The 11,971-nt window shown below is 41.5% G+C and overlaps 1 protein-coding gene across 1 annotated transcript in view; it reads right to left on the bottom strand.

Moving 5' to 3' along the window:
• SHISA3 (shisa family member 3) overlaps positions 1-5,619 on the bottom strand; it is a 7,776-nt gene extending 2,157 nt beyond the window's left edge. Inside the window, exon 1 of the mRNA XM_026846963.1 lies at positions 5,502-5,619. Within this exon, the coding sequence (XP_026702764.1) occupies positions 5,502-5,619 (118 nt within the window). The remainder of the gene's footprint in view (positions 1-5,501) is intronic.
• Between the last annotated feature and the right edge of the window lie 6,352 nt (positions 5,620-11,971).

Here is an 11,971-nt window from a genome sequence, read left to right as displayed (position 1 = left end):
GGGGGGGGGGGGGGGGGGGGGGGGGGGGGGGGGGGGGGGGGGGGGGGTGCCTCCCAAACTGTAGGTATCGGCAAAGATTTTGACCTTGATTTGTATCTTCTGTGTTGCATCTCTAGTGCTTAGACTGTTAATAAAAAGTTTGTGTCCTCCTTTAGGCAGAGGCTACTCTCTGCTCCCCTCGTGTAAACTGACAGTGCTTGATGGCAGCTGTACAGGGTGTCCACCAGATTGATACAATGGCCCTTCTCTTTGTTTGAATCCCTAATTGCCCCCTCTTTCTTTGAATCCCAAATTGCCCCATCCTGCAAGAAAAGTCCTGTAGGGGCTTAAGTATTTTCTTGAAAGTGCATATATGGTTGGTTTATTTTTGTGTGGATAAATGGAATTTCATTCACTCGTGTGGATTTATCTCACTTGTGCCAAAAAAAAATCAGAGGCAGATTTCAGGTACTGCTCTTACAGCCAACCTTAAAAGTCTGAGGATACGTGGGCAGTTTTCCTGTGAACTGCTGAGGTCTTAACTGAGTTCTTTGTGCTTATTTTTTGCTTTCTCTGGAATACTCATGCAGTTTACAGAATGTGATGGGACTCTACTGAAGATGAACTGCGTTGTCTGACCCAGAGAGACAACAACTTTTGCTCTACTCCCCTTTGTAAAGGTTGCATCTCTATAACCACATCCTTTAAAAATCTGAGATGCCAGCAGATTCATTTTCATCTATTTATGTTACCTACTTTAAACTAAACCCACAAATAATTAATACAGGAAAAAATATCATGCAGACTGTTGGTGAGCGTCCTCCATCTGCAGTCTGAAGACATCAGATGTCTAGGAGTTCCACACTTAGACTGTATTTTGTTGGGTAACATTCCTGTAAAGTACCCATGCCGACTTTGCTTATTACTTATTCTTAGATGAAGCCTTCCAGCTACCAGGTGATGTGCCATCATCAATTTTGAATGAAAAACATTGTTTTTAAAACCCCATGTAGCTATTGCTGTGATTACAGTTGTTTATAAACAGCATTAAAAGTAATGAAGGCGAGGTTAGGCATATAACAGGCAGAGAAGATAATTTCATTGGTAGTTTAAGGCATTATTTACTGAAGTTTGCTTACTGTCCCCACAGCAAATCCATGGGGAGAGCACATTATAGCACTCCTCATCTGCTTCAGTGCAAGATCCAACATTTTTTCTTAAATGTCCTCTGAAATCATGATATCCATATCTGCAGTAATTACCACACTTCTACCAAATTGATTGAATGTAAAACAAGGTATTAAAATCCCCTTAAACAAATTCATAGTTCCTACTAGTAATTTTACTACACTCATTTTTCTGGGTTTGGGCCTTTTTTTCCTGTTTTCACTATGATACTTTTGGGGTTCCTTTAGACTACAAAATATTCAGTGACCCATGAGACCTAATTGTATTACCATTTCAGGCAGACACTACCAGTGTTAGTAAAACCCTGGGACTCTGGCTTGGCTACTAGAGTCTGAGCAGGGACTGGATCTTCCAAACACTCCTAAATAATTGCACACTTCTATCTTGACTAGGATATTGATAGGCTCAGCTCAGATCTTGCTTGGGGTAACCATCAGGACTGGTCATTTCACTCTGGCTCTTCATTAAATATGGTCTTGAATTTCAGAGAACATAAAGGCTTAATTGAGTTACCAGCTTCTAAAAACAGCCTGGTGCAAGCAAATTTCCTTTAAAAAATAAAAAAATTTTAAATGTACTATCTAAATTGCAAACCCTTTAGCTACATGAGTTGCTTCATTAAGCACATAAGGACTTTTTGAATAAAACCCTGTACACTGTTCTCTAAAGCTATATCCTTATTCTTGGCTGGTTGTTAAGCCCTTTATACAACCACCTTGCTGGGAGAGCCATCTGCCAGGCCACACGCATCCCTGTCACCTGCCAGGCCACACACAACTCACAGCCTGGATGTGCCTCAGTCCCATGCCCTGAGGAGGCTCCCGCCACGTCTCCAGTCTGCGCTTCAGCTCTGGCTGCAGAGACCCATCCCATTGCCTACATCAACAAATTAAGACAGACCTGTGAAACCCACAAAGTGTGTTTTGGTTGACTGAGTCAAGAGGAAATGTGGTTCTTTTCTTCTTTCTTTTGCCCTGCTTCTTTTTCAGTATCCTTTCATATCTGATCATTCTAATCTGTTTTGGGTTGGGAGCTGCAGGTCTGACAAATTGTTATGATTTATTTCTGAATAAATGTTTCTGGAGTTTGACTGGCACTGTGTTGTTTTTCACACCAGTCAGGAATATCACCATATTTTCTGAAGTCCCTCAGGAATACTTGAGGGGTAAGGTTATGTGGGCCAGCTATTAAAAGCAGCACCTCTTATGCTCACCTACAACTAACCCATGGAGAAAGACAGTTACAGCTTTTGGAGAAAAATGTAGAAGCCAGGGTATCTCAGCCTAATGACTGTCAAACTAAGTGAGATTAATCACCCTATAAATGCCGCAGGGCTCACTCAAGAAGTAGGCTGTTGGGTTACTGGTATCTTGATATGTATATACGCATATCGCAGCAATGTTCCCTTGAAATCTGTAGCACTGTTAGGTGGAGGAGTTAGGTTCAGACTTCAGAAATCATTATTCTTCTAAGGCATCAAGAGCAGAAGACATTCTCAAGCCAGCAATGCAGTCATCCCTGTTCAAGGGACATATTATCCCATCCACACCCTATCTATCCTTTAGGAGATCACTCTTGTCTTACACTTGAGCTGTATAGACCATGTCACAAAACATGAAGATATTTGCTTATGTACAGTAACTTAACGTGCACTGAATGTATCTCTTCTATTCAACCACAGCAGAGCTCTCTGCTCTGTCTCAGCATCCAGGCACACATAGAGCTGTTAGGAGTAGGAGAGCAAGGACAGATGTCCAGAAGAGATAGGACTTGGTGATATTATAGGATGTGCAATTACCTTTCCTTCACTCCAGCTGCAGATAAAAATAGCCTGTCTTATGGCTACCAAGCAAGGTTTTCTGAAGAGGTGTTTAATTTGCTTTTAAACCAGAAGTTCCTGTGCTGTTGAATTCAGAAACAAATTCTCCAAGCAACATTTCTCAGTTCTGAAAAAAAACCCAGTAAGTAATTACACCACCAACTCTTGCCAACAACCATAGCCAATAAAATCCTAAAGAAAAAGTAAAAAAAATAAAGTGTAAAAATGGCTGGTTTACTGTATTTGCAACAGCTACTTTGAGAGAACTGAACATGGGGAAATGTTTTGACAAAAACAAAAAAAAACCCAAGATTGAGAAATGGCCACATTTTGACCAGTTTCATCTGGAAAATGTTGATCAGCTATAATTTGGCTCCTTTTCTGTAATTTATAGAGAAAGAGTAAGTTATTGATAGTTAATAACTGTGTTTTCTAACAACCTTACCAAAACTTACCAACTAGAGGTGGAAAGCTCAATATGCTATTGCCATGCAATTCCCTAATCCCCCAAACACAAGATTTAGTGGTATAGTCATATTAATGAACAGTGCTACAGAAAGGTCAGGGGAGAGAGATAGCATCAGTCAGACCTGCTTTGCTCTGTAGCAGAGTGTGCATTTCTTTTTCTTTGCAACAGAATTAATGACCAAAAAAAAGTGAAAGGATGTGAGAGAACATGACATTTTAGTGTAGAAAGAAAACGTACTTGCCAGGGGATGAAGACAATTGGTTTGGGGTTTTTTTTGTTTTTTTTTTCACTCGCACCAAGAAAAAGAAAATTTGAATATTCAGAAAGAAAAAGTAAATACATACCGATGCATTTTTTTTTTAAATAAATAGTCCTGAATATGAGAGCACTTTTTCAAACCTTAATTAACAGAATGACTAATAAATATGTGCCTAAGTTTAAAAGTATGCAGTTTATTTTTTATTATTATGAAACTAAAGCATGAGAATAACTGACAATTAATAGGTAAAGAAATCTCCAGATGGACTGGTTATAGAGTGCCTTAAGCCTCAAGTAAGATGCATCATTTACAGAGCTATGGGAGAACTAGTTCTGTAGGATATATTAATGTCTAGCACCAGTAGATTATTTTTAACACATCAAAGTTCTACACAAATAACTCAGCAATGGATCCTCTGGATCTAAAAGAATAATTCCTTCATAGCACTAAACCTGATAAACTAAACTGTTCCCTGACACTTCAATCATCAACCAATTAGATAATTCAATTAAATATTTTAATAGTACAAACAGGAATTTTTTAAATGCTTATATTACTGCTGTTACCTATTTATTCTGAGCATTAAATAGCAGCTATCCAGTGCTAAAAACTAGGGCCAAGTTGTGCATCTCTGAACATGGGAGCATTCCCTCTGTTCCTCTGCCTCAGGTTCTCCACATGCATTGCCTCAGGCTACATTGCACCCAACTGAGAGCCACCCATTAAGGTTTGCATTTATCACATTGAATGTTCATAAAAGATAGTTACGTTTTGTTCATTCATTGTATCCGTCCTGTCCTTGGTACAGACTCTTAACATTTCCTATGTACAGCAGATTTCCCAAAGTACCCAAGACATTGCAGGTCTGAAAAAATCAGCGTTTGATGACATAAATTAGATCCATATTTATGATAATCTAATCAGTGAATGAAAGATTGGGTGAGTTTAAAGACTGAACACATATGATTTGTTCTGGCTGCAGGTGGGTAGGATTTAGGAAGAGCTTTGCCTCAGCTCCTAGCAGGTGACTGGGTCAACCTAGTGCCTTTTGGACCAGCAGCAGAGTTGGTGCAAGTGGTGCTCAACTGCTTGTTTCTTCTGATATGCTGTGCTTCTGGATCCCAATCCAGATGGGTCCTGCCATTTACCTAATCTAAAGTAATCTCTCTGGCCATCAGTAACAGCTTCAGGGGAGGTATAAAGCCCTGCAGCAACACCACCTCCACCTCCCCGGTGCAGTGAGCAAGCTGTTAGGCACATGTTGTTCAGGGTGTACAGAGAGGAAATTCTTGAGGATTCTGGTCTGAAGTGCACAGTCCTGAAATTTACCCAAACGATTTATGTGCAGGAAAGAGGTCTTATCTAGTCAGCCCAATACATAATAGCCTTCAACTCTGTATCAGTAATAACTGGGGGCTGGCTTTAACTCAAGTCGTAGAGCAGGCACACTAATACTCTTTCCAAAATATTTTGCTGGCAATTTTTTTGACAGCAGCTGAACAATGAGCAGATGTCTTCACTGAGCTGTCCTTTTTCTGAAATTATACAGTGAGCTTAAATTCCTGTAAAGTGTCTAAACTGAAGTCTGAATGTGCCTCTCTAAACGGTAGTACCCTGTATTTGCAGGCACTGCATTACATTTGCCTTTGTGTTGCCCACTCACCTGATTCACTCAGGTCTCATCACAGTTCTTCCAAATTTGGCTGCTCTGTTTGGCTGTCTCATGAGATCTGTCATCCTCAAACAAGTTGGTAAGTTGTAAACTGGCTCTTACCATCATCACAAACCTGATTCAGTAGTGCCAGGCACGGTCTGTGTTTGTGCCCCACCACAGTTCTCCCCTGGAGCAACCTCTTCTGTTAGTTGACGAGCCTCCCTTGCTTTAGTCGGAGAGATGACATACATACTCCAGTGCTTGTCCCCCCACAGCACCTTCCTTCATGTGAACAGCTGCCTTTCCCCAGCTGGAGGGTGCCTGCAAGGTGGACTGCCTTGCAGTGTCCTCTGGCACAATGTCCGTGAACAGCTCTTCTCTCACTGCTGTTTAACAAGCAGTGACTTTCAAATGTCATATCTGCTCCTTGATGGGCCTGGACCACTTGCACCTCCATCTTTGTGTGCAAGTGCAGTAACTGTGCTCTCAGTAGTAACTCGGTGTCACTAACACAAGCCTGCTGTTGCTGCTCAAGCCTCAGATCGAGAGGGATTGGGTTGGTTTGCAGTGCTTAATCATGCAAGAAATATTTTCACTGGAGAACTTTTAGCAGACAGCCACTAGTGTGATTTATAGTCATCTTACCTAATATTCCCTCTGCTTATGGCTCTGCTGGAGTGGGGGGCAAAAGCCTTGCACAGCAACATTGGACCTAGGGGCTCTTCAGGGGCTCCTGAGTCAGCCTGGGACTGACTTCTGCTCAAGCCAGACAGTCCCATGCACACTCTGCCCTTTCTCATCTTGGTCTCCACACCAATTTTCCTAATTGGGAGATAAAATCTCTGGGACAAGGAACAAAACTTTTATCTCTTCCTATATGCTTAGTTGCTAGTCATCAGATGACTGTCCTGAAGCCCAGCTTTAGGGAACAAAAGTCAGCTCCAACCCTCCTGGCTGACATCGACTGTACTTCAGTGACACAAACAGCAGGGTACACAAACACCATGTAGGTGCAATGCAGTTGTGAAGTCTGATTGTTACTCAAGAAAAAAAAATAGTAGGAAGACATCTTTGAATACAGAACTAGTACAGGCTATGCTCTGCCATGTAGTAAACCTAAAAGGACTAAATCTTTAAAGAACCATGAGTTGATTCGTAAAATGTTTTGGTGAACACATTAGTTATTTTGGAGAGCAGTAATGTTCGCTTAAAGCCTTTGCTTTTGAATTTGACTTAAAGTATTCACACAGGCTGAATGTAGTCATGTGTTTGGGGAATTAATAACTGTACTTCTAAGTATTAATTATTATTCTTATATGCAACAGCTGGAGGAGATTTTCTTCTGCTTATCTACATTTCAGCCTCTCTGCTTAGATTTCTTCTGGGTTCTGACCTATAAAAACAACTGGATTTATGATACATTAAAGTTTACAGCAAACACTTAACAAATACTCCTATTTCAGATGTGAAATTAGTAGTGTTTAAATATAGTCTCAGATGTTATCGTTTTTGCTGTTTACTGAGTGAAGTAGTTTTCCAGCAAATGTCAAGGAAACCAGCAAATAGGTAAATATGCCAAGGAAAGTAACTGCACACCGCCATCTACGGTGCAGGCCTGGGATATTGCAGGAGCTGCTTATCGCTGAGAGAAGCGAGAGGGGCGATTCATAACCAAAAAATGTGGCAGAGTCTCCTCTTCAAGCAGCAGTTTCTGTTGGTGCAGAGAATGTGTTGCGGAAGGGCCATTATGATATGCGCGACTGAGAATTAAGACACGGTTTGAGGGAGGAATTATTTCTCTGAACGATGTTGTTTACAGTATCAAGGACATATTGGGAATGGAGAGGTGAAACCACACGGGAGAGCCGGAGGAGCACATCCCATCTCTGGTGGGAGAGCTCCCACCACAACACACCACAACAGCCCAGTCCGCACGGCGTGTTGCGAGAGCACCAAGTGAGGTCCCAGCTGCTGGGTGGAAGTGGGTATGTCATACCCCAGCTCCCTGCTCCTGCCCTGTCTCTGGCTCTCTCCAGCTGCCTCTCACTTCACCTCACACCTCCCTGCCAGCAGCCACTACTACCCACTGCTTGCATTTTCCAAGAGCCAGGTTGGGACGATCTACAGAGATTGCAGAAGGGTAGTCTTGGGCCACTCCCAAGCCTGAATCATCATACAACAAGGCTGCAAGCATTGCTCAGGCACAGCCAGCAGCTCCACAGGGACATGTCACACTGTCCTGGGGAAGAGAAGCAGGAGGATACCGAGTGTACCACACACATAGCTTATATAAATAGCACACGGGCAACTTTTTCTCCAGGGCTACCTCCTGCAGCAGAAAAAGCTCAAGAGAAATTATGTCGCTTCAGAGTCCTCCTTCAGCTCCCCACTTACGTCTTCTAACCTATACACAACTGTCCCTTCAAGAAGCTTTTGAAGGACACTAGATAATGAAAAGAAACTGGGAATCATTGCATAGGGCAGAAGTAGACACAGGGGAAGAACCAGTGATACGTGCAGCTTCTGCTTTTAGCACCCACTTCTCTGTGCCTTGCAGACAACCAGCAGCCCATGGGTTGTCCCTTGAAAATCCCCAGTGCCCAGCAGAGCATGCTCTGCTCATAACCTAGCTGCTGAGACCTTTGCTACTGGATGGCTATGAAATGAGCACATCCCACTTGTGTTTATTACCTTATTACTGAGGCTGTTTGTACTTCTCCTGTAGCAATAAACTGCTGTGCTGTAGACTACGAGGTAGGTGGAGCAAGGGCTGGCACTAACATGTGCTGGGATACAGCCTAGCACAACTGGATTCGACAGCTGGGTTTGGTAGTTAGCTGCCATCTCAGTATAAATCTTTGACAACATCCATAATAGTTAATAGTCTCGGCTCTAAATTACTGTTTATCTAATTAGAAAAAACAGTCCTAAATTAGCTGAATCCTGAGTCCCCTTCAGCCTCCCTCTCAGAAGCTAAATTAATATTTATCATACAGGCTGCCTGTAGTCCCCTGTATTAACCATGTTTGGCTTCCTCTAGTGAGCTTATCTCATCTCAAATTGATGATTAATTATTATGAACTTACTTTGGACATCTTACTTTAGACTTTTGGCTCAGGGTCCTAGAAATTTCTTCAGTGCCAGATTGTTGACTTCAGTCTTAATTAATGATCATTTGTTATCAGCTTAGTTCAAATGTTTGGTTTCTAACATTTGGTTGTGTAGTCTAAACATTTCCAAAGTCCAGATAGACGGCTTTAACTTAAAATGTTATGATTTTGATATTGACTTGATGCCTTCCTGGCTTAGTGTGAAGATTTTATTCTTCCATCACTTTGATTAATAGTCCTATTGCAAATCCTACTCTTTAGAGTATCAAAGAGTAAAACAGCTAAACACCATGTAGACCAACCTAGTTACGAGTTAATCTTATGTTTCTGTGAGAAGTTTTGTATTTGCTCAGAAGCTGCTTCCCTCTTTAGTACGATTTTCAGATGAATTATTGTACTTCTTTGCAGTCACCTATTTGTCTTTTTCTTAGCCTAAAGTTTTGTTCTACACCTCAATGTATGCTGTATAGTTAATCATTATAACTCTATTACACAAGCACTTAAGAGTTCCTTTTAAGTATGGGGAAAGTTCTGCAAAGCTCTCTGGTAGTAAATTGCAAGATCTTTACCCCTAAGAGAGTTCAGACAGAATATAAGTTCACATCTTTACATGTGTACTGTGTCTGGCTGAGCCGGAATTGTTTTTCCCCTACAGCAGCCCTCCTGGCGCTGTGGTTTATGCTGGGAGCTGGCAGGGTGTCGGCAGCACCCTGGGGTTGTGGCCGCTGCTGAGCAGCGCTTACACAGCACCAAGGCTCTTCCCGACATTTCCCCCAGTGGGACGGGGGGGCAAGATCTTGGGAGGGGACACAGCCAGGACAGCTGCCCCGAACTGACCAAAGGGATATTCCAGACCATGTCCCGTCTGCTCAGTGTAAAGCTGGGAGAAAGGAGGAAGGGGGTGGGGTCACCCTTGGTCCTCCGAGGCAACCACTACGGGTATGGGAGCCCTGCTCCTGAGAAGGCCCGACAGTGCCTGGTCATGGGAAGGAGAGAATAAATCTGGTCTCTTTTTTTTTTGCTTCCACACACAGACCTTTGCTTCACTTTGCTTACATGAAAACTGCTTTTGTTTTACCCACAAGGGTTGGTCTGTCTTATTTTCTTTCCCCTCTTTGCCCTGTTGAGAAAACAAGGGGAAAGGGGGGGAAGTGATAGAGTGACTTGGTGGGGACCTGGCATTTAGCCAAAGTTAAACCACCACAACATGAAACACTGGTAGTTCTCCCATCATTACCCCAGCCATCAGGTATGCTCAGCTGCAGATGCTAGACCACGTAGATTTCATAATGGCTTGTTCCCACACCCTCTGTCAAATATCCCTTAGGTATTAAAAACACGCTTTGGGAAATCACAGTCTTTAGCACAGTAAAAATAGAAATACTTCGGTTGGTTTTTACTAATACAACTAATTTTGTCATATTGATGATGCATTTGTGGTTTGCAGACTAACTCTAATACCTTTTTACTAACTAACCAAGCAGATTTTATCAATATTTTCCTAAAACAGAATTTGGGTAGCTTCTGGTTAACAGAAGCCATGTTTGAAATTGAAGACACTTTTCATGTTCCCAAGTTCTTTGTACCAGCCAGGGCTTTTTATTTAGTTGGAGAAGTTGTATGGAAACTGAGACACTAAAACAATTATCAGTCTTGAAAATCATAAAAATACACTTCATATTTTTTTGCTTTCAGTCATCTGACATTCTTAAAACACTTGTGAAATTTGCTAATGTATGTTCTGGGATGGATATATGTGTATTCTCTGCCTTGCATTTACCAGCAGTCATAAAATGGAATTAACATCCTGCCTTAGTGAATACTTCAGGTTTACGCGAAGAATACTGTAGAGTATTCCCATTGTTTTCAGACGAAAGATTAGACACGTTCATGTTTTTGTGATTTCTTCTTATTTTTCTCTACAGAAATAGCATAACAGGTAATCTAGTTATCAGCTGGCCCAAAAAAAAGCACTGCACTTAGAACCACTGGAAGTATGTGGAGTGAACACTGCTCAGCTCCTTGCGCAGCCATGTGGAGACTCAGCAAAGACACAGAAAGGATTTCTAAACATCCTGAGACTTATTTCACCCTAATTCAGTTAAATAAAATAGCAGCATCCATTTGATCTAACTTGCACATCCCACTGGTGAATTAATGGCACATGAGCAGGAGCAGGGAACTGGTAAGACAGCAATCTCTATGGAAAACTTGTAGGTGCCTAGAGCAGTGGCTTCCTTACCATGCTAGAGCCAAGACTTCGTTATTCTAATGGCCTCTTGTGACCACTCTCCTTCACAAGGCAACTTAATCATACAGATAATTTATTTGTTTTGTTCCACTCTCATCTCTAATAAGTTCATACAAACCTTTGACTTCTGCCCCATGGTACAGCTCAGGGACATCAGATACTGTCTCTTTATGTGCAGAAAACTCATTACTATTATCTGCTTATTAAATGGGAAGCCTACCTTACCATCAGTTGTCCTGATTAATTCCATGATGAGAAGTGGGATGAGCTGTTAAATCCTGCCTTTATTGGAGTACTTAGACCTCTGTGCATAGGCAAGTCATAAATGGAGGATTATTTGTAACTTGGCTGCAAGCATGATTGCTCTGGCAATCACAGTTGTTGTATGAGTGAATGTGCTCAAAAATGGATGTGTAAATTAAGTTTTGGGCATAAAGTTATAGATTCTGTTGCTCAGCAAAAAGTGCAAAGTTACATCAAAGTAAATGTAGAGATTGCTTTCCTTCTGTATTTATTTCTTTGGTTTTTGGTTAGTTGAGGAGGTAAGATGTCCACTGATAGACTTATAATAAAATATCTCATAAATAATGATACTTACCTGCATTCTTTTTTACTCATTCAGATGTTGGTTTGAACATCATAGAGCTCAGGAGGTCTCCTCTGAGATAACTTCAGTCATACTGAACTGGTCAGATAATCTGTCCTGAAACAGCAGGTAAATTTTAATGGGTATTAGATTATTTTTCTCCCAGCTAGCTGCACCCGATAGCATAATATTACCACCGGGGGTAGTTAGCAAATAGGCTTTGGTATTGATGTCTGAATATTTTCTAAATCTCATTGACTAGCTCAGTATAATGAAATGTTTTATGATGTCTGTGCAGTTCTTACAAAGAGCTTTTTCTGTCCTACTGGGATGTCTGTAGAACAGAACAAATTCTTTAAAATCTAAGTGATTTACAAACTTTCCTCTTTATTTTGCTGCAATTCTTCCTGAGAATTCAATGTCCATTTCTTAAAAGACATCATTCTCTGTCTGATAAAATCTGGCATTTACTACTGTCAATTCAGTTTAACACCAATAACGTGCTGAAAATAATGACCATTTGCAGAAGAAGGGCAGCTCCAACTACGTGTACACCTCCAACCCTGTACTGCTGACTCTCCTGCCTCTCCCTCTGAGCCCCGGGGAGCCTGACAAAATTTCTGCACTGTTCAGGACACTGCTACCAGACAACTGAT

The sequence above is a fragment of the Athene cunicularia genome (genome assembly GCF_003259725.1).
Source record: "Athene cunicularia isolate RWA chromosome 4 unlocalized genomic scaffold, athCun1 chr4_part1, whole genome shotgun sequence".
In the NCBI taxonomy this organism is placed as follows: domain Eukaryota; kingdom Metazoa; phylum Chordata; class Aves; order Strigiformes; family Strigidae; genus Athene; species Athene cunicularia.
Note: the sequence above shows the minus strand (reverse complement) of the source record. Positions and strands in the feature narration are given on the sequence as shown.